The sequence below is a fragment of the Peromyscus leucopus genome, chromosome 4, assembly GCF_004664715.2.
Source record: "Peromyscus leucopus breed LL Stock chromosome 4, UCI_PerLeu_2.1, whole genome shotgun sequence".
NCBI lineage: Eukaryota > Metazoa > Chordata > Mammalia > Rodentia > Cricetidae > Peromyscus > Peromyscus leucopus.
Window position 1 is genome coordinate 107,145,721 of NC_051066.1, and position 22,264 is coordinate 107,167,984.

The 22,264-nt window shown below is 42.4% G+C and overlaps 1 protein-coding gene across 1 annotated transcript in view; it reads left to right on the top strand.

The window, feature by feature from the left end:
* Atrn (attractin) overlaps window positions 1-21,850 on the top strand; it is a 141,518-nt gene extending 119,668 nt beyond the window's left edge. The window contains exons 25-29 of the mRNA XM_028878586.2: window positions 7,909-7,970; window positions 13,210-13,288; window positions 15,752-15,859; window positions 17,960-18,074; window positions 21,586-21,850. Coding sequence (XP_028734419.1) covers window positions 7,909-7,970; window positions 13,210-13,288; window positions 15,752-15,859; window positions 17,960-18,074; window positions 21,586-21,710 — 489 coding nt within the window. The 3' untranslated portion in view covers window positions 21,711-21,850. The remainder of the gene's footprint in view (window positions 1-7,908; window positions 7,971-13,209; window positions 13,289-15,751; window positions 15,860-17,959; window positions 18,075-21,585) is intronic.
* Window positions 21,851-22,264: the final 414 nt, after the last annotated feature.

The following is a 22,264-nucleotide window of genomic DNA, read 5'->3' on the forward strand; positions in this document are numbered from 1 at the left end:
GCTTCCTTAAATCTCTTCAAGTCTAACATTTCTATAGGTTCCCAATTAACTTCTGAATAGCCTTTTGTCTAGTGGTCATTCTTGAATGGCAACTGGTAAATTAAGGTTGGTTTTCTGATACCTTGGGCTGCTCCTCTTCAGTTTCAGAATGTAATGGTATAGTAGGTTCTGCTCTAAACTCCTCTGTTTGTGTGTGAATTTTTTTTTTTTTTTAGTTTCACTAGTAGGTCTTTCTAAGTATTATATCTTACTAGTCAGTTTTTCATATTTCTCACCAATATCAAACAACTTTTTAAAGGATAAAACATGAATTACCAAACTGATTAATGATTATAATAATTGACATTATGTTAGTTCCAGATAAGTTGATTATCCTTTCATTTAATTGTTCCATTTTCAAACCATCCATTGTGGAACTATACAGAGACCTAACTCCCTGCATTGTAATACTGTTCCCCGTTCTTAATGTGGGGAAAAACCTTTTTTTTAAAAAAAAACTAATTCCCCTACTAAAGAATTCCCAGGTGTCTCAGCAGATCTGCTGATAATGACTGTGAAGTGTGAGGCTGGCTCTCGCTCTGCAGCATGCCTCACCAGAGAATGCACATGGTGCACAGCCTGGCTGAGGGCAGCTGCAGCTGCTTTTGTGTAGCTAGGATCTGAAAATGTGTGGCAGTGACCACAGCAGTAAAAGCCCCATGGGGTGTTGAGGCTGCTGTCCTGGTGTAGCAGCAGCCTGAGAAGGGAGTGCAGAGGAAGTCTGTAACTCATGGAGAGGGAGCCAGCCTCCTGAAAGGTAGACACGGGGATGTGCTTGGGAAATGAGTACATGGGGCGCCTGAAGAACAGAGCCAGCTGACAGGTGGCTAACTGGTGGCATTTGGAGCCCAGGCACCTGTGGAGTTTAGGGATGGGGACAGGCAGCAACTGGCTGTTGTAGAGAGGCTGCAACAGGACAATCCCAGACTCACTCAGAGGGACTTAGGGGAGAGAGGAAAAACCAGCAGCAGCAGCAGCAGCAGCAGCAGCTCTCAGGGCTGCAAAGCTAGGGGCAAGTGGCTACCTTGTAGTTTTGTGCCCTGAGTTGGAAGCCAGGTGAAACATTTATCTAGTTATTCTTTATCAATAAAACTTGGGAGTCAGATATTGGGGTAAGAACCTGCATGATCAGAGAAATGGCGACAAAGTAACCAGTGACCCCCCCTTCTCGTTCCTCAATCCAAAAAGACCGAGACCCTCTCTAAACCCCACCCTACTTCCTGTGTCTCTCTGTCCTCAGTCCTCCAAAACATCTATGATTAATTTTGCTCAGCTAGTAGCTAGCTCTGCCCTCTGACTCAAAGCAAATTTTATTCTCAGTCTTGGGAGTGTCAGAATGCAATCAAAATATCACACAACACTTATCCACAAATAGGAGGCATAGAGAGCTAAATGGGAATAGCATGGGCTTTTCAGGCCTCAAGGCTCACCCCCCAGTGGCACACCTCCTTTCCACTGACTAGGGATCAAGTATTCAACCTATAAGCCTCTGGGGGTCCATTCTCATTTAAACCACCAAAAATTTTAAGTTAGTAATACATGTGGTAAGGAAATGGTATGGAAATTCTGGAAAGTAGTTCAAAGCAGTGAGAGGGACTGTACTGGTGGACATTTCAGAGGATCAGCAGGTGGCAGTTGAGGTTCAGGGTGTCAACCCACCAGGAGGTGGCCTCCCAGAATCTCAGTTTGGTGGGGCCCTAGGACCACAGACTCCAGAATATCTTTTGACCTGTGGATTGTTATTGCGGGCATGGCTTCATTCCTAAGCTGTACTATCTGATTGATAGTGGTGCTGTTGGCTTCTACAGAGTTTTGATGAGTGAAGATGGATACAGGGAGGTGTTGCACAGCTGGGGCCTATGAGTTTCACTTAGCTCAAGTTGATGATTATGAGAAACAGTTGAGTCCCAGGAGCCAGGCTGGCTCAAATTCCTTTAATCTTAATGTTGAAAGACACAGTCACAGGTTTTGGTGTGCATCATTATCTGAAACAAAGCCTTATAAGCTTGTCTGTTTCAGACTACTGCCTTTTCTGTACCACATCCTTCCCAACTCACTGCCTACCCTCCAGAGCTTCCATTTCCAAATGAAGGTTTTCATTTTTTGTTTTTAGTGCAGTTCTTAACTGCTATAGACATTGTTCAGGAAAGGTGCAGACAAGAGGTAATTCTGTCCCCTCAGTTAATGGCTCTGTTGCTGCTGCTAAATCTAAATCATTCTAACAAAACTCAAGATTCAAAGGCTAGGGTGAAAACCTGCAAACTCAATAGAGTTAGAGCAGCAACTGACTTTCTCTCTTAGTTGGCATTCCCGAAGCCTCTCTCCTTCCACACTGCCCCAACTAAAAAACCCACACTACTGGTTGCTAACTAGTTGTTAACTAGTTGCTAACCCTACCTCTCTGAGCACAGGTTAATTTTACTTAATTAATGCAAATGTAACACATTTTTACATAGTAATACATCTTTGCCTAGTTAAATATTCCACATTTCCCCCTTTTATCTAAATAAAAAGGAAAGGTTTTAACTTTAGCACAATAAACTACATAGAATAATAACAGTTATCAAGTAAGAATTACATTTACAACATCCAGTTCCTTTGCATTTGGCAAATTCCAAGAAATCACTATAGTACCTATCCTGTCTTGATATGTCTAAAGCTCTGTACCTAATTTACCTTCTTTCATTTCTAAAGAAAACTGTAACGATAAATATCTAGTCTTCAACTCTATCAAATACTCCAGGCTATAATATTACATGAGTAAATAGAAGGTGCAATGCAAGTCACTTCCTATAAGCTATAACCACTTCCAAAACTATAGAAATGACAGAGATATCTGGCTGCCTGGACAGTCACCCAAGGTTCCTCTGAAACATTGAGGCATCCATCTTCAGCCTACAGGCCTAGAATATCTGGCAGACTTTTCTATGAAGCAGGAATTTTGAAGGACTGTCCCACCTTGTTTGGGCAAAGTTCAACAATCATTTTTCTTTGTGTCCTGCATGTTCAGTTTGGATAGTATACTGTCAGCAATTGAGGCAAGGGCAGTTTCTTGCCTTAATGGCTGGCTTTGCCACATTGAAAGCAAACTCCATATGGAGGTTCTTTAATGCTCATCATCCTTTTATGAAGTAGATTGGTGCTGCCAGGAGCAGACATGTCTCACTGTCATGAAAAGCCCTATGTTAACAAAATATTTTAAGTGCCATATTCTGTAGGTCTTTGAAGTATTTGAAGACCATCTATCTATCTAAAATATATCTCTGTATGATCTTGAAAACATGCCTAACATGTTTGATTGTTAAAGATGACTAACTACTAACCTGCATTTAATTATACATTACATTTTTAAATGAGCTGTATAAGCACAATGCCCCAAATAAGAGTAGAAACATACATACAGTATAAAAATAAATTTAAATTTGTATCAATATATCAAAATCCATACCAATGTAAAATATGTGAGGTTAACCATTGTCTTTTTATCCTATATTCTTATATCTCCCTTAAATGATGACTGTAGCTGGAGTTTTCTCCAGTCCTGCCTGGCCCACAGTCAGGACAAATCTCTCTTACCCGCCAGTCCCACAGCCACTTTGACCCAACCGAGTAAACACACAGAGACTTATATTGTTTAAACTGTTTGGCCTAATGGCTCAGGCTTCTAGCTATCCAGTGCTTACATCTTAAATTAATCCATTTCTATAAATCTATACCTTGCATGTGGCTCACCAGCATCTTATGCTGCTTGTCATGGCGGCGGCTGGCAGTGTCACTTCCCACCTTCCTGTTCTCTCAATTCTCTTCTCTGTTAGTCCTGCCTATACTTCCTGCCTGGCCACTGGCCAATCAGTGTTTTATTTATTGACCAATCAGAGCATTTGACATACAGACCATCCATCCCACAGCACTTCCTCTTTTCTTTTTTTTTCTTTTTTAAAGGAAGGTTTTAACTTTCACACATCTCCAAAGCCAGCTTGGTATATTTGGGAATTTGGGTGTAGTTTCTCTTACTACTTCCTGCTGGAGGGGGGCGCTGTATCTTATGGGGACACAAAGAAAATTTTAGGATTATGTAGTAGTCCGTGAGGGTGTATCGTCTGAGCCAGTTGCCTTGAATCTGATCTGGATTTTGGATTATCTGGGCCATGGTATCATCAGAGACCTTTCAGGGGGTCTTGGCTGGTCAAACCTGATGTATCTTAATCTGGAACAAATCCATAGCCTCTGGCTTTCTGTGGAAACAAAAGCAGAGCCTCCTTTCCAAAGCAACATATCCTTACATCCAAATTTTGAAGTGAAGGTACCTTTAAAATATACATTTTGGCATAACTCAACAGCTTTTGCAATCAAATGTTTTTCTTTAGTTACGAATATCAAAGAGAACATAATCCAGATTCTCTGTGTGGTAGCCATCTTTACGTGGCTTATTTTTTATATTACCTTGAGCCTATTGCTTTAAACTGCAGCATTCTAAGACTGAAACAGCCTGTGGCTGCTGGCTCCGCCCACTTCAGCTTTCCAACATGGTGGTGGTACGTTTTCCGTCAGCTCTGGGAACCATCAACTCTCAGAAATAGTGGGTCTATGCTTCTATCAAAGCAGCGTGTAGCCCAGAAACCTTTTTGTTTTGTACTACCAAAGGCTAAATCCACCACGCAGCTTAGTGTGCCATTTGCAGAGGCCTCATTCCCGCCATACTGCAGGTCGAGCGCACACGCCAGGAACCCGCCATAGTAGCTCAAACACGCAGGCTGCCACTAGCTTGAGAGAAACAACTAGGAACTGTTTTTAGCTCCGTTTTAGAATCTTTTTTCTCAGGTTTTAGGTGGAAACTCTTGCCAACACATTGGGTGCCAGATGGCAAACATCCATAACTCACTGAATGACCAAAAACCACTCATCCCGTCTCTTGGGAGTGTGGATGTTGTGTTCTCTAGACTGCTTCCTGTTGTTTGAGGGCAACAGCGACTTTAGGGAACCCTGAGAAAATTGAGATAATGATCAAGTCCTAGAAAAACTAATTATAACATTTGTTGTCCAGTCTCAGAACAGTTCTCATGCAGAGGGATTAGTATATATGTCACCTGCCTTGTAGTTTTTCTTGGTTTATTTCTTTATGTCTGTAGCCAAGATTTTCAGGTCTTCCCTGATCAAATCTGGTCTCTATTAACCTTGAAGGAATCCACAGCCTTTTGCTTCCTCTTCTCCAACACAATACATTTTTTTTTTAAATTCCATTTTAAAGTTAAGACATTCCTAAAGTATCTAGACTGGTTTTATTCAGTAGTCCCTTTTATAACCCTGTGTCTCTCAGTAGCTGTCATTTGCTCATCAACATTCAAAAAATTCAAAGTCAGTACGACCATACAGGATCCAGACTCCCTGTGTATTTCCCATCTTTATATGGCTTTTTTCCTTTATATTACTTTACTCTCTCTTTTTGGTTTTTTGAGATAGGGTTTCTCTGTGTAGCTTTGGAGCCTGTCCTGGAACTCACTCTGTAGACCAGGCTGGCCTTGAACTCACAGAGATCCACCTCCTCTGCCTCCCGAGTGCTGGGATTAAAGGCGTGCACACCACCGCCCGACACTTTACTCTCTCTTTAAAGACTTTACTTTATTATTTTTAAACTATTTACTTTTTTACTATTTTACTTTTTTTCTATGACTATCTGTACCCATCTTCTTTTCTTTCCTAAGCCTATGCACATTTTTTTTTTTTTTGGTTTTTTTTCGAGACAGGGTTTCTCTGTGTAGCTTTGCGCCTTTCCTGGAGCTCACTTGGTAGCCCAGGCTGGCCTCGAACTCACAGAGATCCGCCTGCCTCTGCCTCCCGAGTGCTGGGATTAAAGGCGTGAGCCACCACGCCCGGCGCCTATGCACATTTTTAAACACACTGTAACTTGTTTAGAGGCTTTTTTCCATCTGGATCTCTTTACTGTGTGTCCCTAGCCTTTTCTGACTGCATGAGCCAAACTTGAAACCGCTAAATGGCTTTGTGCTGGCTACTTGCTTCACCCTGCTTGGTTCCATGAGAACCAAGCTTTACACCCCTCCAGCCTGGCCAAGAGCTATATTTAACTGGGAGCTGCATTCAAACTGCCCCAGCCAGCTCTAGGTAGCTGTGCCCACACTGTCAGGCATTTTTACTTAGCTTGCTGTTTTTATTTAACCTGCCGTCTGCTCAAGTGCTTGCTGTGTGGCAGAGCCTCTGAAAGGAGCTGTATCCATTTTTTGTTGTCGTTTGTTTTTTTCAGCTTTCTCAGATCGTATGTGGAAATTTAGGCCCCACATTGGGCACCATATGTAGCTGGCTTTCTTTTGGGCCAACCAGCTCCCAAATCATGACACGGAGACTTATTATTAGTTATAATGCTCAGCCTTATCTTATGCTTATCCCACTAGCTCTTATCACTTATTTTAACCCATTTCTCTTCATCTACATTTTGCCTCAGGGCTTTTTACCTTTCTTTCACTCTGTATGTCCTACTCTGTGTCTGGCTGGCTTGCGGCTGGCTGCCTTTCTCCCTCGTTCTCTCCTTTCATTCTCTTCTCTTTCTCCTACTTATTCTCTCTGCATGCCAGCCCCGCCTATCCCCTACTGCCTAGCTGCTTGCTGTTCGGCTCTTTATTATACCAATCAGGTGCCTTCGGCAGACAAAGTGAAACAGAAGCACATCTTTACATAACTAAACAAATGCAGCATAAACAAAAGTAACACATCTTTGCCTGGTTAAACAAATATTCCACAACAATCAACTTTCTTTATTTTGTTTAAAGTTTTGTTTAGTTTGTTATTATTTTATATTCATGTGTGTTTCTGATGTGTGTGTTGGAGGGACAGAAGCCACTGGATCACAGTTCTCCACCATGGGTTCCATTTTACTTGTTGAACCAACCACCTTGCTGGTTCAACTTCCCGATTGTTATCCTACTTACCATCATTAGTAAAAAAAAAAAAAAAAAAAAAGTTACCGTCTATGTAGTTATTATTTCTCTTGAACGTACATTGAACACATCTAGTCTGAAATCTAAAACTAATGCTTAAAATGTTTCAGCCAGGCAGGCATGATGATGTGAGCCCATAATTTCAGCACCGTGAGGCTTGAGGCAGAATTGTGAGCTCAAGGGCACTTTGAGCTTCTAAGATCCTATCTCTAATAAAATTAAATTATATGAACCAAGTTTTTGGAATAGGGATGTTCAATTACTGAAAAAGTCTAGGCAAATATCAAAGAAGAACCCTGAAATCTGGAACTTACTAGTCTCAAGCATTTTGTTTTTTGTTTTTTAAGATAGGACCTCACTGTGTAACCCTGGCTGACTTTGAACTCAGAGATCTGCCTACCTCTGCCTCCCAGGAGCTGGGATTAAAAGTGTGTGCCACCACTGCCTGGCAGTCTCAAAACATTTTAGATAAAGGATCTCAGCTGTACCATTATCTTCCCAATAAGAGCTCTGGTCCTATGAAGTTGGTGACATCAGGCCAGTAGTAGGTATTAGTGTGTGAATATAAAATTACAGCTTCCATATTTAACCAATTCTGAGATACACAGTGGATACATCTATCCACCAATATAGCCAGTGGTTTAGAAAGCATTATGCCTTAGTTTAATTTGCAATGTTTTTCTTCCCCATAGAATAATGGTGCCTCTTTCACTCCTTAGTGTTGAAATACATTAGGAATTTTTTGTATTGTTGGTACTAAAACCTGTTAATTCATAGTAAAGTTACTAAATTAGAAATGATAACCTATTGGTTCAGGTTATAGCCTGTAACTGAGACCCTTTGTTAAAAAGCAGTAGAGGCTGGTCAGTGGTGCCATTTTCTAGCCTGTGTAACTTTACACTGCTGTTTTCTGCCACAGATTGCCTTCTCCCAGCACAGCAATTTTATGGACCTGGTACAGTTCTTCGTGACTTTCTTCAGGTAATTCCTATCATACTTATTACTTACTCCTTTGAAACAGCCCCTTAATTCTAGCTTACTTTGTATGTTGTATGTATTCCTGCAAAGCTTCAGGGTACTCACAATAATGTAAGTTTAATCTGACCTGATAAAGCATTGTGATATAACTATTAAATGAATGGAAGAGAATTTTGTGTGTAACTGGTGTGTGTGTGTGTGTGTGTGTGTGTCTGTGTCTGTGTGTCTGTGTGTGTTTTGTGTAATTTAGTTGTCTGCATAGGGTAAAGCTTGGACTAAAGCAGTATTAGTAATGGTCAGTGCTGTGAGCTACATATGTGGTCTGTCATATTTGAGAGATGGTTCTGATGATTATCCATTGTGAAAGGTAAGTCTTATTTTTAAACCCCTGTATTTTTATAGTTCTCTTGCTAATACTTTATTTTTCTGAGAATAATAAATTGTTGCAGTGCTTATAAAGAGCGCTTATAAAAGAAGCAGCGAGAACCGACCTCACTTTTTTTTTTTTTTTTTTGTTTTTCGAGACAGGGTTTCTCTGTGTAGCTTTGCGCCTTTTCTGGGACTCACTTGGTAGCCCAGGCTGGCCTCAAACTCACGAGATCCGCCTGGCTCTGCCTCCCGAGTGCTGGGATTAAAGGCGTGCGCCACCACCGCCCGGCCCCGACTTCATTTTTTATATCTTCCCCCAAACAGAAATTGATCTAGTGTTATAGTTTTTTTATATTTACACTTAATTCTTGAGTTTTCGACTCAGTTTTTTGTTTTGTTTTGAGACAGAGTCTCTCTTTATAGTAGTCCCAATTGCCCTGGAACTCTATAGAGAAGAGGCTGGCCTTGAAATTACAGAAATCCTTCTGCCTCTGTCTCCCAAGCACTGGGATTTAGTGTGTGCTACCATGACCCAGCCAACTCAGTTATTTTTTTGTGTTCTCTACACTGCTGTACTCATCACATACACATACACACCAGGTACACATACCAGGTACACACAAAATTCCCTTCCATTCATTTAATAGCTGCATCACAATGCTTTGGCCAACCATAAAATCCTGAATTGATTATGATTCTACTTGCTAATTTTTTAGATGAAAAGGGTCACCCTTTGCTTATCCTGAATGTAATACTTTTCTTTACTATTGTTTTTTCCCCTATGAGTCTACTCCATATACCTGTATCTGACACAACAAAGATCTTCCATGATGGTTGTCTCTTGGCTTTAGTCTCTCTTGGGGATTCCCACCCAGAATGCTGCAGCCTCCTGTCTTTAAATGTACTAGTCTCTAAGGCCCATGGTCTTAGTTACTTCTCTATTGCCGTGACAAAGCACCATGATAGGCAACTTATAAAGAAAGCATGTAATTGGGGATCACAGTTCCAGGTTAGAGCCCATGACCATTATGGCAGGGAGCATAGCAAAGGGAGACAGGCAGGCACAGCTTCGGAGCAGTAGCTAAGAACTTACATCTGGCATAAGGCAGAGAGAGAGCTAACTGGGAATGACATGGGCTTTTGAAACATCAAAGCCCAGTCCTAATAGCACAACTCCACCAATAAGGCCACACCTCCTTATCCTTCCCAAACAGTTCCACCAATTAGGGACCAAACATTCAAATATGTGAGCCTATGGGAACCATTCTCACTCAAACCAACACAGTGATCTTAGGAATTTCTTGTGCTTTCCTCTTGTCTTAAAGTGTGTCTCCAACTCCCACACCATAGTCTTTCCATGTATTCCTTCCTTCTACTGGAACTTTTTCTCTCAGAAGTTTCTGCAGAAAGATACATAGGTACCTTTTGTGTGAGCTTCTATAACTGAAAATATCTTCATTTTTACTCTCACAAATTTTGTTTTGTTTTTTGTTTGTTTGTTTGCTTGCTTGTTTTGGGGTTTTTGTTTTGTTTTTTGAGACAAGGCCTGTACACCCCTTCAGTCCTTCTGTGGCTGCTCCCCACAGGGCAATGTGCATGACCATACCCCAGCTTCTTGTGCAGATGCTGGGATCCAAACTCATGCTTGCCCAGCAAGTATTCTTAACCACTGAGCCATCTCTCGACCCGTTACCCATGCGCTATGATCAAGAGTATGAGTACAAAGTATTAGCTAGAAATAATTTCCTGCTGGAGTTTAGATGTGGGATTTCTTCTTGCTTCTAATATTTGGAAGGCTGGTATTGTCATTTCTATTCCTCGAGTAGGGTTTATTTTCATTCTTTATAATAACTATACATTTACAGTGACATAAATGGAAGGGAGATAACAGTGGAGTGAATGGTTTAATGTAAATACTGAATGTTCTCACTTGAATGTCGAAGCAAAGGTTGATCTCAAAGCAGGGAACGCTAGTGAGATGACTCAGTGGGCAGAGTGTTACCATGCAGGTGTGAGGCCCTGACCGCAGATTCCCAAACCTGCTGAAAGTCAGATGCAGTAGCACACACTGAAAGGTAGAAATAGGAGAAACTCATGGACCATCTGACCAGTGTATGTTGTTTCGAACAACAGGAGACCCTGTTTTAAACAAGATAAAAGATTAGGACTCGCAGCCAAGGTTGTCCTCAGACCTCTATATAGATGTACTCATACTTATACCAACAGTCACCATGTACATATTCACACCCCACATCTCTCTCTCTCTTTCTCTCTCTCTCTCTCTCTCTCTCTCTCTCTCTCTCTCTCACTCTCTCACTCTCACACACACACACACACACACACACACACATTTTTTGAAAGAAGTGGAGAATAACTAGCTAAACATGGTATTGCATGTATATAATCCTAGCCATTCTGGAAGCTGAGGCAGGAGATTTCAAGTTTGAAACCAGGTTGGCCAACATAATGATACCATGTCTCAAAAAATTGTATCAAAATAAGGATGAGAATGATTGTCAATGCGACCAGAGTTGTATCTTAGTTACTTTCCTGTTGCTGTGACAAACACCATGATCAAGGCAATTGATAGAAGAAGTTATTGGGGCTGCAGCTTCAGATGGTGAGTCCATGGCCATCATGGTGGGGAGCACAGCAGTAGGCAGGTGTGGCACTAGAGGAGTAGCTAAAAGCTTCCTTCTGATGAGCATGAGGCAGAGAGAGAGCTCACTGGGAAAAGCACAAGCTTTGAAACCTCAAAGTCACTCCCAGTGACACACCTTCTCCCTCAAGGCCGCACCTCCTAATCCTTCCCAAACAGTTCCACCAACTGGAAACCAGGTATTCGAGTTTATGGGGGTCATTCTCATTCAAACCACAAGTAGTAATTAATTATCAGAGCTCAGGAAAGGAAGAAGGGATAGAAAGCAAGTGGTCAATGGGAACCAGGGTGAAGTTTGACATGAGGAGAATCCTTTAATGCATGGTATTATAGGATATAATATATATCCCAGTAGGATAATTGTGGCTGAGGACAATTAGCTGATTACTCAAATCGACTAGTAGAGAGGATTTTTATTATTTCCAATACACAAGAGTGCTGCAGGCCTGAAATAATGGATGTAACAGTTACCCTGATCTGATTATCACAAGCTTGTACACTTGTACCAACCACATAAGTATGTACAATCATTGTGTCAATTTTGAATATATATTAATAATAAAATGCAGTAAGGGTTTTTTTAATGCTTATTTTATGAGTATTTATTGTAATTATGTGTCAGCTTTCCTTCGCTGTGACAAAATACCTTGGGAAGCAGTTTAAAAGGAGAACAGTTTCTTCTGGCTCACGGTGCCAGAGGTTTCAGTCCAGCGTCATTGGTTCTGTCGTCTTGGGTCCAAGACTAGACCCCCCGTGGTGAGGATCATATGGTTAAGAAAAGCAGCTCACCTCTTAGTGGTAAGGAGAAACATGAGACAAAATACACATTTCAATCCTACACCTCCAGTGGCGTTCTTCATCCACACAGACCCTACCTTCCAAAAGCCATTAAAATACAAATCAGTCAGTTGCTAGAAATCCACTGATAAAAATGCCCATATCCCAGTCATATCCCTAAAGCCCCCCTCTGAGCTCTGCTGCTCTGGGGACCAAGCCTCTAATACACAGATGTCTGGGACACATTCCATAATACAGCTAGGTCTCTAGCTTTGTTTTGTAGACTTACTCTTCTTTTAACCAGAAGTAAGTATTGCCTCTGGTATCATAGTAGCTTTTCCCATTCAACACCTGGTTTACAGAGGAAAGAAAACTGAAATTTTTTACAATATTAGACAACTAGAAGTTTTTCCTCCTATTATTAAGGAAGTTGTTTGCTTAGATTTGATCATTTTAAGTTTATTTTATTGGTAAATGCATATATTGCTAGGCATGGTGGCACACTCTAGCATTCAGGAATCTGAGATGAGAGATCACAGATTCCAAGCTAGCTGGGCTACATAGCAAGACATGATCTTTAGAAAGAAAAATGATTAATATACACACATGCACAGAGTTATTATTTTCTTTTCAGTAGCTCAACCAAGTACTTGACAATAAGCAGTTGAAGGGATGGGGGTTTATTTAGGTTCACAGTAGTCTAGGGAACCCAGCCCCTCACAGCCTGGGAGTCATGACATGAGCTCATGAGGTGAATGTCGCACTGCATCCTTGGTCAGAAAGCAAGAGAGATGAATGTTGCTCTTCAGCTCACTTTCTTCTTTTTATTCATTTCTTCTTCGTATTCTAGCTGGGACCCCAGCCCATAGAATGGTGCTGCCCACATTCAGGGTGGATTATCGATACTCAATTAGCTCAGTGTAGAAATCCTCTCATAGACATATCAGATGCTTGTCTCCTGTTTGATGCTAGATCCTATCAAGTTGATAATCAGTGTTTACACCACGTATGTATTACAGAAGATAGATTAATCAGTATATATAAATTTCTTCTGCTTACCTCTTATGAAAAGTTGATTATTAATTGAAACTTATTTTTTTCATTCTGTTTTAGTTTAGCAATAGAGTTTACCACATTTATTAAATTACTTGCTTACATTAAATTATTACCTGTTATAATTTATGTTAGAATTGCTTTTCTTATTTGAGGTAAGCTGTGGTTGGCCCTTCTGGGAAGCTTAGTGAGAAGTCAGGGCTTAGAACACCTTCCAGAAGTCCGGACTGGAAGCTTGGCCCAGTTAGCCAGTGTTTTCTCACCCTCCACTTCTGTGGACGAGCCTGTCACATGCAGTCCCAGGAGCCTGGAGTCGGGATGCTGGGGATCGTTCCTGGGGAGCCAGGTGTGTGGAGCTGACGCACGACCGCCCTTTCCCCGCAGCTGTTTCCTCTCTCTGCTCCTGGTGGCTGCAGTGGTTTGGAAGATCAAGCAGAGCTGTTGGGCGTCCAGGCGGAGAGAGGTAAGCCCACATAGATAAAAATAATAAATCCCATGGCAACTCGCTTCCTCTCCTTCTTTCTAGGCAATCACTTTTACCTTGTGACTGGTATTCACATAAGAAGCATGCTGCTTCATCTGCATTATATGACTCTACTATATGCCATCAGTAGATTTCAGTTAGTGTTGCATTCCGTGTCACTGATTCTGCCACAGCCACAGCCACTGCTTGACTTAGCAGTCTTCTAAGAGCCTTTCATAAGAATATGAGTGAAGGGACAGGTTCACCTCAGTGATGGAGCACTTGCTTAGCATGAACCGGAGGCCCTTGGTTCTGGTCTCAGCATCCTCTAATAGCATAAAGCTAGGGACAAAGCTTTTAACCCATGGGTCTTGGGGCAAGAGGATCCAAAACCAAACTATAGCTAGAGCCAGCATCATTCAGTATGATTAAGTACTAGAGTTGGTCCCAGTAGACACATTATCAGGATGCTTGAGCACCTCTAAGTCCCAGGTACTGTTGCAGGTGGTCTTCCTTCGACTAGCTTCTCTGATCTTCATCTCAGCCCTATGAGGTAAGTATCGCCATGAGGCTCAGGGAGGTCAAGTAACTTACCCCTTACCACATAGGTCCTGAGAAGCCGAACTGAACTTTAACCAGGGCCTCTGCCTTCACATCCCATGTTCCTAAACACAGTTTCCAGAAACACTTAACTTTGTTCCACATGTTCTAGACTGTACACTTAAGAATCTCATATTCTGCTGACTGAATGAGCCAGGCAACCCACACGAGACTGTACACTAAAAGTAAGAGCAAGAAAGCAGTTTTGTTACTGTTGGAAAGAAACAAGATTATTTTCATATGAGTCATTGAGGCAGTATAGTAGAGATTTATCTGTATACAGAGTAACACTTAACTATATGAAACTAAATGAACAGATAATATAGAAAGTAACACCAACTGGAAAATATTTACAACATCAAAAGAAAGAATACTAGAAGAAGAACACCCTCTCAAGAGTTTTTTTTAAAAATATGCTTAGGTTGTTTTCAATCAGCTAATATACTAATCATTTACCCTTGGTTTGGAGTTTCACTATAACTTTGAATCTGACCATTCTACATACACAAGGTCAGTCATGACTTGATCCCAGTTGGGATGCTGGCTTGCATTCTTGCTGCATCCCAGGCCCCCAGCTTACCCCCTGTACTCTTGGTGAAGGTTTTAGAATGGGAGTTGCAGTAGGGTAGCAGCTGTCTTCCTGTGACCCTGCACCTAGAGTATCACAGAACCCAGACAAGGTTTGCTGTATGTTTGCTGAGTAAATGGAGATTCTTTCCAGGTTCAGTAAAGAGATGTGCTGAGATAGATGAGGTCATCAGTGAGGCCCTTTAATAATGCAAGGAGGCTAGGATAGAATATTGAGCAGCATCTCGCAGAACACAGGCAATTCCTTACATTTATGGACGTTTTAAGGGAGGGGTCAGCAGATTAGTGAAGGTATTAGGATGTAAAGTATGGCTGATTTACCCTCCATAGAAGCAGCCCCTAGGATGTAACAGTGAGAATCTATTGCTGGGTTTTAAGAAAATATTTTAACATAAAAATTCCCTTCTAGAACAGAACAATGATCTATGCAGCCTCAGAACCCTGCCTCCTATAAGATGGTTTGAAGCAAGGTCTGTTTGTCTTCTATGGCATAACCTCAGAAGAGCTCTCATGTTGTTGATGATATGGAGGTGCTCACATTCCATATTTGAGGCATATGTTTTAGTATCTGACCCAATACGAAAACACATTTCAAGCCATGAGGTAGGAATATAAGAAGTTCAGGGTCCTCCAGTGAGTTTGAGGCCAGCCTGGGCTACTAGGCTACATGAGACCCTGTCTTACAAACAAACACACAAAGCACATTTAAAGAAGAAAGTGAAGCCTTGATACTTGGAACACCTGTCTTAACATATCCACCCCTCCCTAAATCCAGAGCCCTGCTTGTTCTATTCTGTGATTCCACATTTATTTGTGTTTTCATCGTAGATCTCTCTCAGGGGAGAGTAGTCTCACATCCTTTCACCCATGTAATGGGGCACATCTTATTGTTGTCGTTGCTCTGGGAATGGCTGGTTCAGGTTTTGACACAAAACAAGCTAGACTGACTTTAGTAACAGAGATATAAAGAGGTAAGTTTCTATCCTTTTATATATTCAACCAGCAGACACCATATCATTATAGCCGCCACAATTTTAGCTTATATCTCTACTGGTAAGGACTTTTTATAAAAAGGCAGTAGTGTTACCACATCTAACAGAATTTAATACCTTGTGCCACCCGGTGCCTAGTCATGTCCAGTTTTCCTTAGCTGTCACAGAAACATTTTGAATCTGATCAGTTTGAATCAGGGAGAGTGCAGCATCTTTAATGTCTAGTATTGACTCATAAAATCTCAGCACTCAGCATATTAATACATACTATATTATTTATTAGCAACTTCTTCGGGAGATGCAACAGATGGCCAGCCGCCCCTTTGCGTCCGTAAATGTTGCCTTGGAAACAGATGAAGAGCCTCCTGATCTTATTGGGGGAAGTATAAAGGTGAGAAGTGGTTCAAAAGTCCATACAACAGCTTTTCAAAACTCAGGCCTGAGTCTGGCACCCCAGAGAGCAAGTGCTCCCACACATTACTCTTGCTACCCTCTGTCTCTAGCGGTCGGCTGAAGCACCAGGTTGTGAGGGGCTCTGCTCTCCTTTTCAGGGTGTTGGTTCATGTCATCAGTCGGTCATGTTCAGGAGATTTTAACATGGAAATCATGCTTGTTCTTCTTTCAGTCTTCTGTGGCATAATACTTAAAAGTTCTTATTTGAAAATGTCTAAATTGGACTAGGTGTGGTGGCGCACACCTTTAATCCCAGCACCTAGGAGGCAGAGGTAGGCGGATCTCTGTGAGTTCCAGGCCAGCCTGGTCTGTGTATCATTTCAGAACAGCCAGGGCTACAGAGTGAGAGCCCGTATTAAAGCGGGGTGTGAGGGAAAACAAACGACACTTAATTTACTATTAATTACCCCCCCACACACACACACTTTGGATTTCATTTTGTTGTTGTTTGGTTTTGGGGGCTTTTTATTTTGTTTGTTTTTTGAGACAGGGTCTCACTATGTAAAGACTGAGCTGTCCTTGAATTCAGAGCGCCATCAGCCTCCCAAGTGCTGGGACTAAAGGCGTGTGCCACTATACCTGTCAAACCCCCCTTATTTTTTTAGACCCTTTCAGGGCTGAGGAAATGACACAGTGGATAAAGTACTTGCCAGACAAATACGAGGAGTGGAGGTCAGAGTCCCAGAAGTCAAGGAAAAGCCAGGCAGGTCTGGTGACAGGACTCAGGAGGCAGAGACAGGATTCCCAGGCAATCTAGCTGGCTAGACTAGCTGGAATCAGGGAACTTGAGGTTCAGCAACAAATCTTGCCTCAGTAAGTAAAGCGAAGAACTGAGAAAGACCTCCATGCACACATGTGCTGCATGCATACCCGCACTTGTAAACACATACACATGCACTTGCATACACCATACATCACAGCGTTTAGAAGTTGGAATCTTTGTGCACTGTTGGTAAACTATAAAATGATATAGCTACTGGAAAATTATAGACTGGGTATGGTGGTGCATTCCTGTAATTCCAGCATGTGGAGTGCAGATGCAGGAGAATCACCGTAAATTCAAGGCCAGCCTGGGCTACCAAACAATATTTTGTCTCAAGTAAACAAAAACAGTACAAAAATGTAATACACGGGATTCTTCATATACCAGTATTCATGACAGCACATTCATAATTGCTAGAAAGGAAAAGCAGTCAAGTACCTGTCAGTGGGCGAGTAGATAAGCAAAGTGTAATGTATTGCTACTAGAAATTATTTATCCTTTAAAAGGAAGAAAAGTCTAATACATGCTACAACATGGATAAGCCTTAAGAAATTATGTTAAGTGAAAGATGCTATATCATTCAATTTATGCAAAGTATCAAGACTAATCAAATACATTGAGACAAAATAAAATAGTAACTGCCAGAAAGTTGTTTAATAAGTAGTTCAGAATTTCAGTTTTTCAACATTAAAAAACAGTCTAGAGATGGAGAAAGCTAAAACACACTTCCATTTTACTTTTTTTTTCATTATGAAGGGTTAATCATAGCATGCATGAAGCCCCTAGATAGGTTCAGAGAGAGAGAATGAATCTCATAAGACTATCAAAGCCATCTCTCAAGCCTGTAAAATACTTTTTAAAAAATAAAGTCTGCAACAGAAAATGAATAAATTTTCCAGAGCCAAAGCATCCAATAAGTAGATGAGGAATCCATTTGGTGAGCTGTCTGCCTTTCACAAGCTCTTAGACCCAGCAGGCTGTGACTCAGTGGGTGAAAGATGCATGGGATAAACTTGACTATAAAACAGACAACTGTCTCCTTAACATCAAGGTCTCTGTTTGTGCCAAGTGTGCAGGACTGCCCAGCAGATCACCAGACACACACTGCCAACCCAGCGCCCTAGAGAGAGCCTGCTGACCTGGGCCTCTCCCTGGCACTCATGTGGCCCTTTGGAACAGTGCTATGGAAACCTCTCCTAGCCAAACTTGTTACCTTATAGGCACCCGACTCTGAAGTGTGGGTCAGTGAAGGTACTTCTTGTTTTCTTCCTCCAGACTGTCCCCAAGCCCATCGCCCTGGAGCCCTGCTTTGGTAACAAGGCTGCAGTCCTCTCTGTGTTCGTGAGGCTCCCTCGGGGACTGGGAGGAATCCCTCCTCCTGGTCAGTCAGGTGAGTAGATGGAGGCAGTGACAGACACGGGTCTGTGAAGGAGCTAAGCCTCAGACACTTCTTCCTGGAGAAGAACCCGGTGTGGGCACTGCACAGTGGTGCTGTCTCTGGCAGAGCTTGGTGAAATAATCCCATAGTTGCTAAACTGTGTTCTGAACACTGACGTCTGTCCTGGGGTGGAAGTCCAGGACACTGCTCACAGCACACAGCTTCCTCAGCACTCATGCTTCAGACCACACCTCCTTCTGCACCCAGGATTTCTGGTCCCTTGGCTCTACTGCTCCCTTTTCTTTTAAAAACAAAAAACTTGTTCTTACCTTAAATGTGGGCTTTCTCCTCCTTTATTTCCTCCTAATCATCTTCACACCTCTGGCTTCTGGCCATGTCCTCAGAGTTTGTGTTGCCCAAGTAGATATTTCTAGGCATGCTCCACATATTACTTAAGGTCTTGCTATGCAGCCCAAGCTGGACTAGAGCTCATTACATAGCCCAGGATGCCCTCAAACTCATAGTCATCCTCCTACCTCAGCCTCCAGAGTACTACCCTCCATGCCCAGCTCTTTACTGTTTTAAATATGAGGCATAAAGAAGTATTATAACAACATAAAGTAGATTTTTTTAAATTATAGTTCTGCTGGGCTAATCCAGACCAATTGTCATTCCCGCCCTTTCTTGCAATTTAATGTAAATAATTATATAGGCTTTGGAAGGAGAGAAACCTGGACTGTTTTTAAACTCAGTTTGTAGCCAAGGATGACTTTGTCTGATCATCCTGCATCTCCCTCCCCAGTGCTGAGATGTGCCACCACCTCAGGGTTAGTAGGTAGGCACTGAGGATCAAAGCCAAGGCCTCCTGCATGCGTGGCACACACTCTGCTAACCAAGCTACACCCACAGCTATGTACACATTTTTATTACAAACACGTATTCTTCAGCATGCTTTCCCTAAAATAGCATCTGTACAGGAAATAGGTACTAGTTATTGATTTGGGGCAGGAATAGGAAGGAGAAATTATTTTTTACCATATACTTTTTTATACGTTGGGATTTTTCTTCCTTTTTGGGTGTTGCTAAATCTACCATTTATTCTTTTTTCATTACAATTTATATTTTTACAGCTTACTACATATTTTACCAATATCTTTTATGCTTTTCCATCAAACATGTAAATCATTAATTTATATAAACCTTGTCTTAAAGCTGGAGGCAGAGATAGGAAGATTGCTACATAGTGAGGTCCAGACCAGCCAGGGCTACAAAGTGGGAGCCTGTCCCAAGAGAAGAGGTCTTACTTTAACACAGAGGCAGTGTGGAACGCAGTTGGGGTATCTTGATTATGAGATTTTGCATAGGAATGCCTCAGACAGTGTGAACATTTGAGACCACATTCGGGTGGTGCTGGGGGCTTAGAATTGCCCTGGCCAGAACAACCTTGACTTTAGTAGGGTAGTACACTTCTAGTCTTGTCCAGCCCTGAACTCTGTTCCCTTCATGAACTCTCCAGAAGGGCCTCCAGTTCCCTGGCAGAATAGAAGGAATCCATGATGTTCTCAAAAGGGAAGCCTTAGGTATGATGAAGTAAGGGTTTACCGTCTTCATCTTCCCTTGGCGTCTCAGGCATTGAGCCTCTGAGCTAGCCTCACTGAGGACAGAGTCTTCTATGATCTGGCAGTCTGGCCAGTGCCTCCTGCTCTCACCCAGCTCAGCAAACATTGGTATGTGCTTCATAAAGACAAGGTCTTTGGTGGACATAGAGGCACAATAGGTCTGTGACCTTTTTTTCCTTCATCCTTTACTTCTGTAAAGGCTTCCACCCTCTGGAAACCCTCACGAGCCCTCCTCACTTGGTGAGTCCCACCCCATCAGGAGGGTCATCCATGCCAGCCCTCCTGTGCTCTTTTTAGAGGCAGCACACGTTAGCCCCAAACTAAATCCCCTTGTCTCAGTCTCTCCATTACTGGGGATTGTAAACATGTGTCATCATGCCGAACCCCTATTCCCATGACTTTTAAAATTCTTTTCTGGGGATCAAATCCAGGGCTTGGTACATGCTAAGCAAGTGCTCTACCACTACCCACATCTTCTTTTTAATGGTCCCTTTCTATGTACTTGCAGAACACCTGGATATGCCTTTGTCCTAACAGTTATCACTGTGTACCAGACACTGGTCCCTGCCTCCTTCCTTTACAGGCCCAATAGAGTGGATTAACAAACTTACACCTCTGCTCATTAAAGCAGCCTTGTCAGAGTGCTGAGTATGGGCTAGCCACTTCCTCCAGTGTTAGGATTCCAACTTCTGTGCTGTCTTAGTTAAGGTTTCTATTGCTGTGAGAGACACCATGACCACAGCAACTCTTAAAAGGAAAGCATTTCATTGGGGTGGCTCCCTTTCAGTTCAGAGGTTCAATCCATTATCATTATGATGGGACATGGCGGCATATAGGCAGACATGGTGCTGGAGAAGTAGCTGAGAGTCCTACATCTTGCAGGCAACAGGAAATGTTCTGAGACACTCAGTGGTATCTTGAGCATATATGAGACCTTAAAGCCCACCTCCACAATGACACACTTCCTCCACTAGACCACACCTACTCCAATAAGACCACACCTCCTAATAGTGCCACTCCCTTTGGGGATCATTTTGTTTTAAACCACCACACCTGGAATGCTGATTTCTCTGCTAAATGCCAAGTTTATTGTATCAATGCAAAACAGCCAATAGAGGGAGTTTTTGTGAGAGTAAATGGTAAAGATTCTGATAATTGCTGTGTGCTCTGCAGCATTACATCAGTTTGCTATTTGACTCCAAACACAAGCTTTGTGATGCTCTTATCCCAGCCCAATTTTACACATAAGGAAACTGCCACATGAGAGGTAAAGAACCTTGCTCATTCTAAAACCTAGCCCAGGACACTGTATTGAGCACTGCCCATGGTAGATATAAGACAAGTCATGCTGAATGGTGAGGAGGCTCAGACCATAAAGGAGCTCATATCCAGTCTTCACAAGCCTGAGCTAGATCCCCAGAGTTCACAAGGTGGAAGGTTGCCCTCTACTTCACATGTACAGCATGGTACACACACACACACACACACACACACAAATAAATAAATAAAAATAAGATGTTAGGAGCTTGTGCTGAGCCAGCCCCTCTTACTGTGGAGTAGTGCTGCTTTCCTTGCCGCCTTGTGGAAGCAGGCAGGAGAGGTGCACATTCCGAGTGTGGCTGCACTCTCTTCCACTTGCTTCTACCCTGAGGCAGAGCACATGCTTCTGTGATCTGCTGTGGAGGAGAGAAAAATGAGTAGTTAGACATCCATGAATAACCTCTGCAAGAACATGGAGCTGAAAGCATTACCCAGATGGAGAAGGGGTGTGTGTGTGTGAAATGGAGAGACTCCTATGAATACCTTCCTTTATCTTTCACCATGGAAATGTAAAAGGAAATTTGAAATTTTTTTTAAAGTAAGCTCCTTCGTGACATGTGTCCCTTCTTGTGGGTTCTTCCAAGGTCTTGCTGTGGCCAGTGCCCTGGTGGACATTTCTCAGCAGATGCCAATAGTGTACAAAGAGAAGTCAGGGGCAGTAAGAAACCGGAAGCAGCAGCCCCCTGCACAGCCTGGAACCTGCATCTGAATCTGGGCCAGGGACTCTTCTCACAGAGGGGCATGTGGTCTGCCAAGCGTCACAGGGGAGGGTGCAGGCAGGAAGCAGGTGCCAAGCAGAAGACTGGAAACCCTTGAAGTATCCACCTCATGTGCATGATCATACAAGCTGTTTTGATGGTTCATCCCGTCGATGTCCAGCATCTAACCTTTTACTTTTGCATAGGAAATAATTTAATTACAAGTCCAGGAATGAGCTGCTCTACTCCTGAGTGGAGGAGACCGGCATAGAACCAGTGAGAGCTCAAAGTGATGCTGAAGTCCTCCGTGGAAACTCTCTTGGAGTCTCAACTGCAAAAGTGCTGGCCTCTGTCAGCAGCTCTCCAGCATGGTCTTTTCGACACTCCTCGGATGAATTGTTCTCATCTGAAGCCTGCTGTCTTTTTATAAGATGTGCTTTTACTCTCTTCCAGGAAGTAGCTTTTTCTAGTTGAGAATTAATAATGGTCTGTCTCTTTGGAAGTCATATCAAAGTATAATCGATGGGGGCCTTGTTTTGTTTTGTTTTTTGGAGACAGGGTCTCA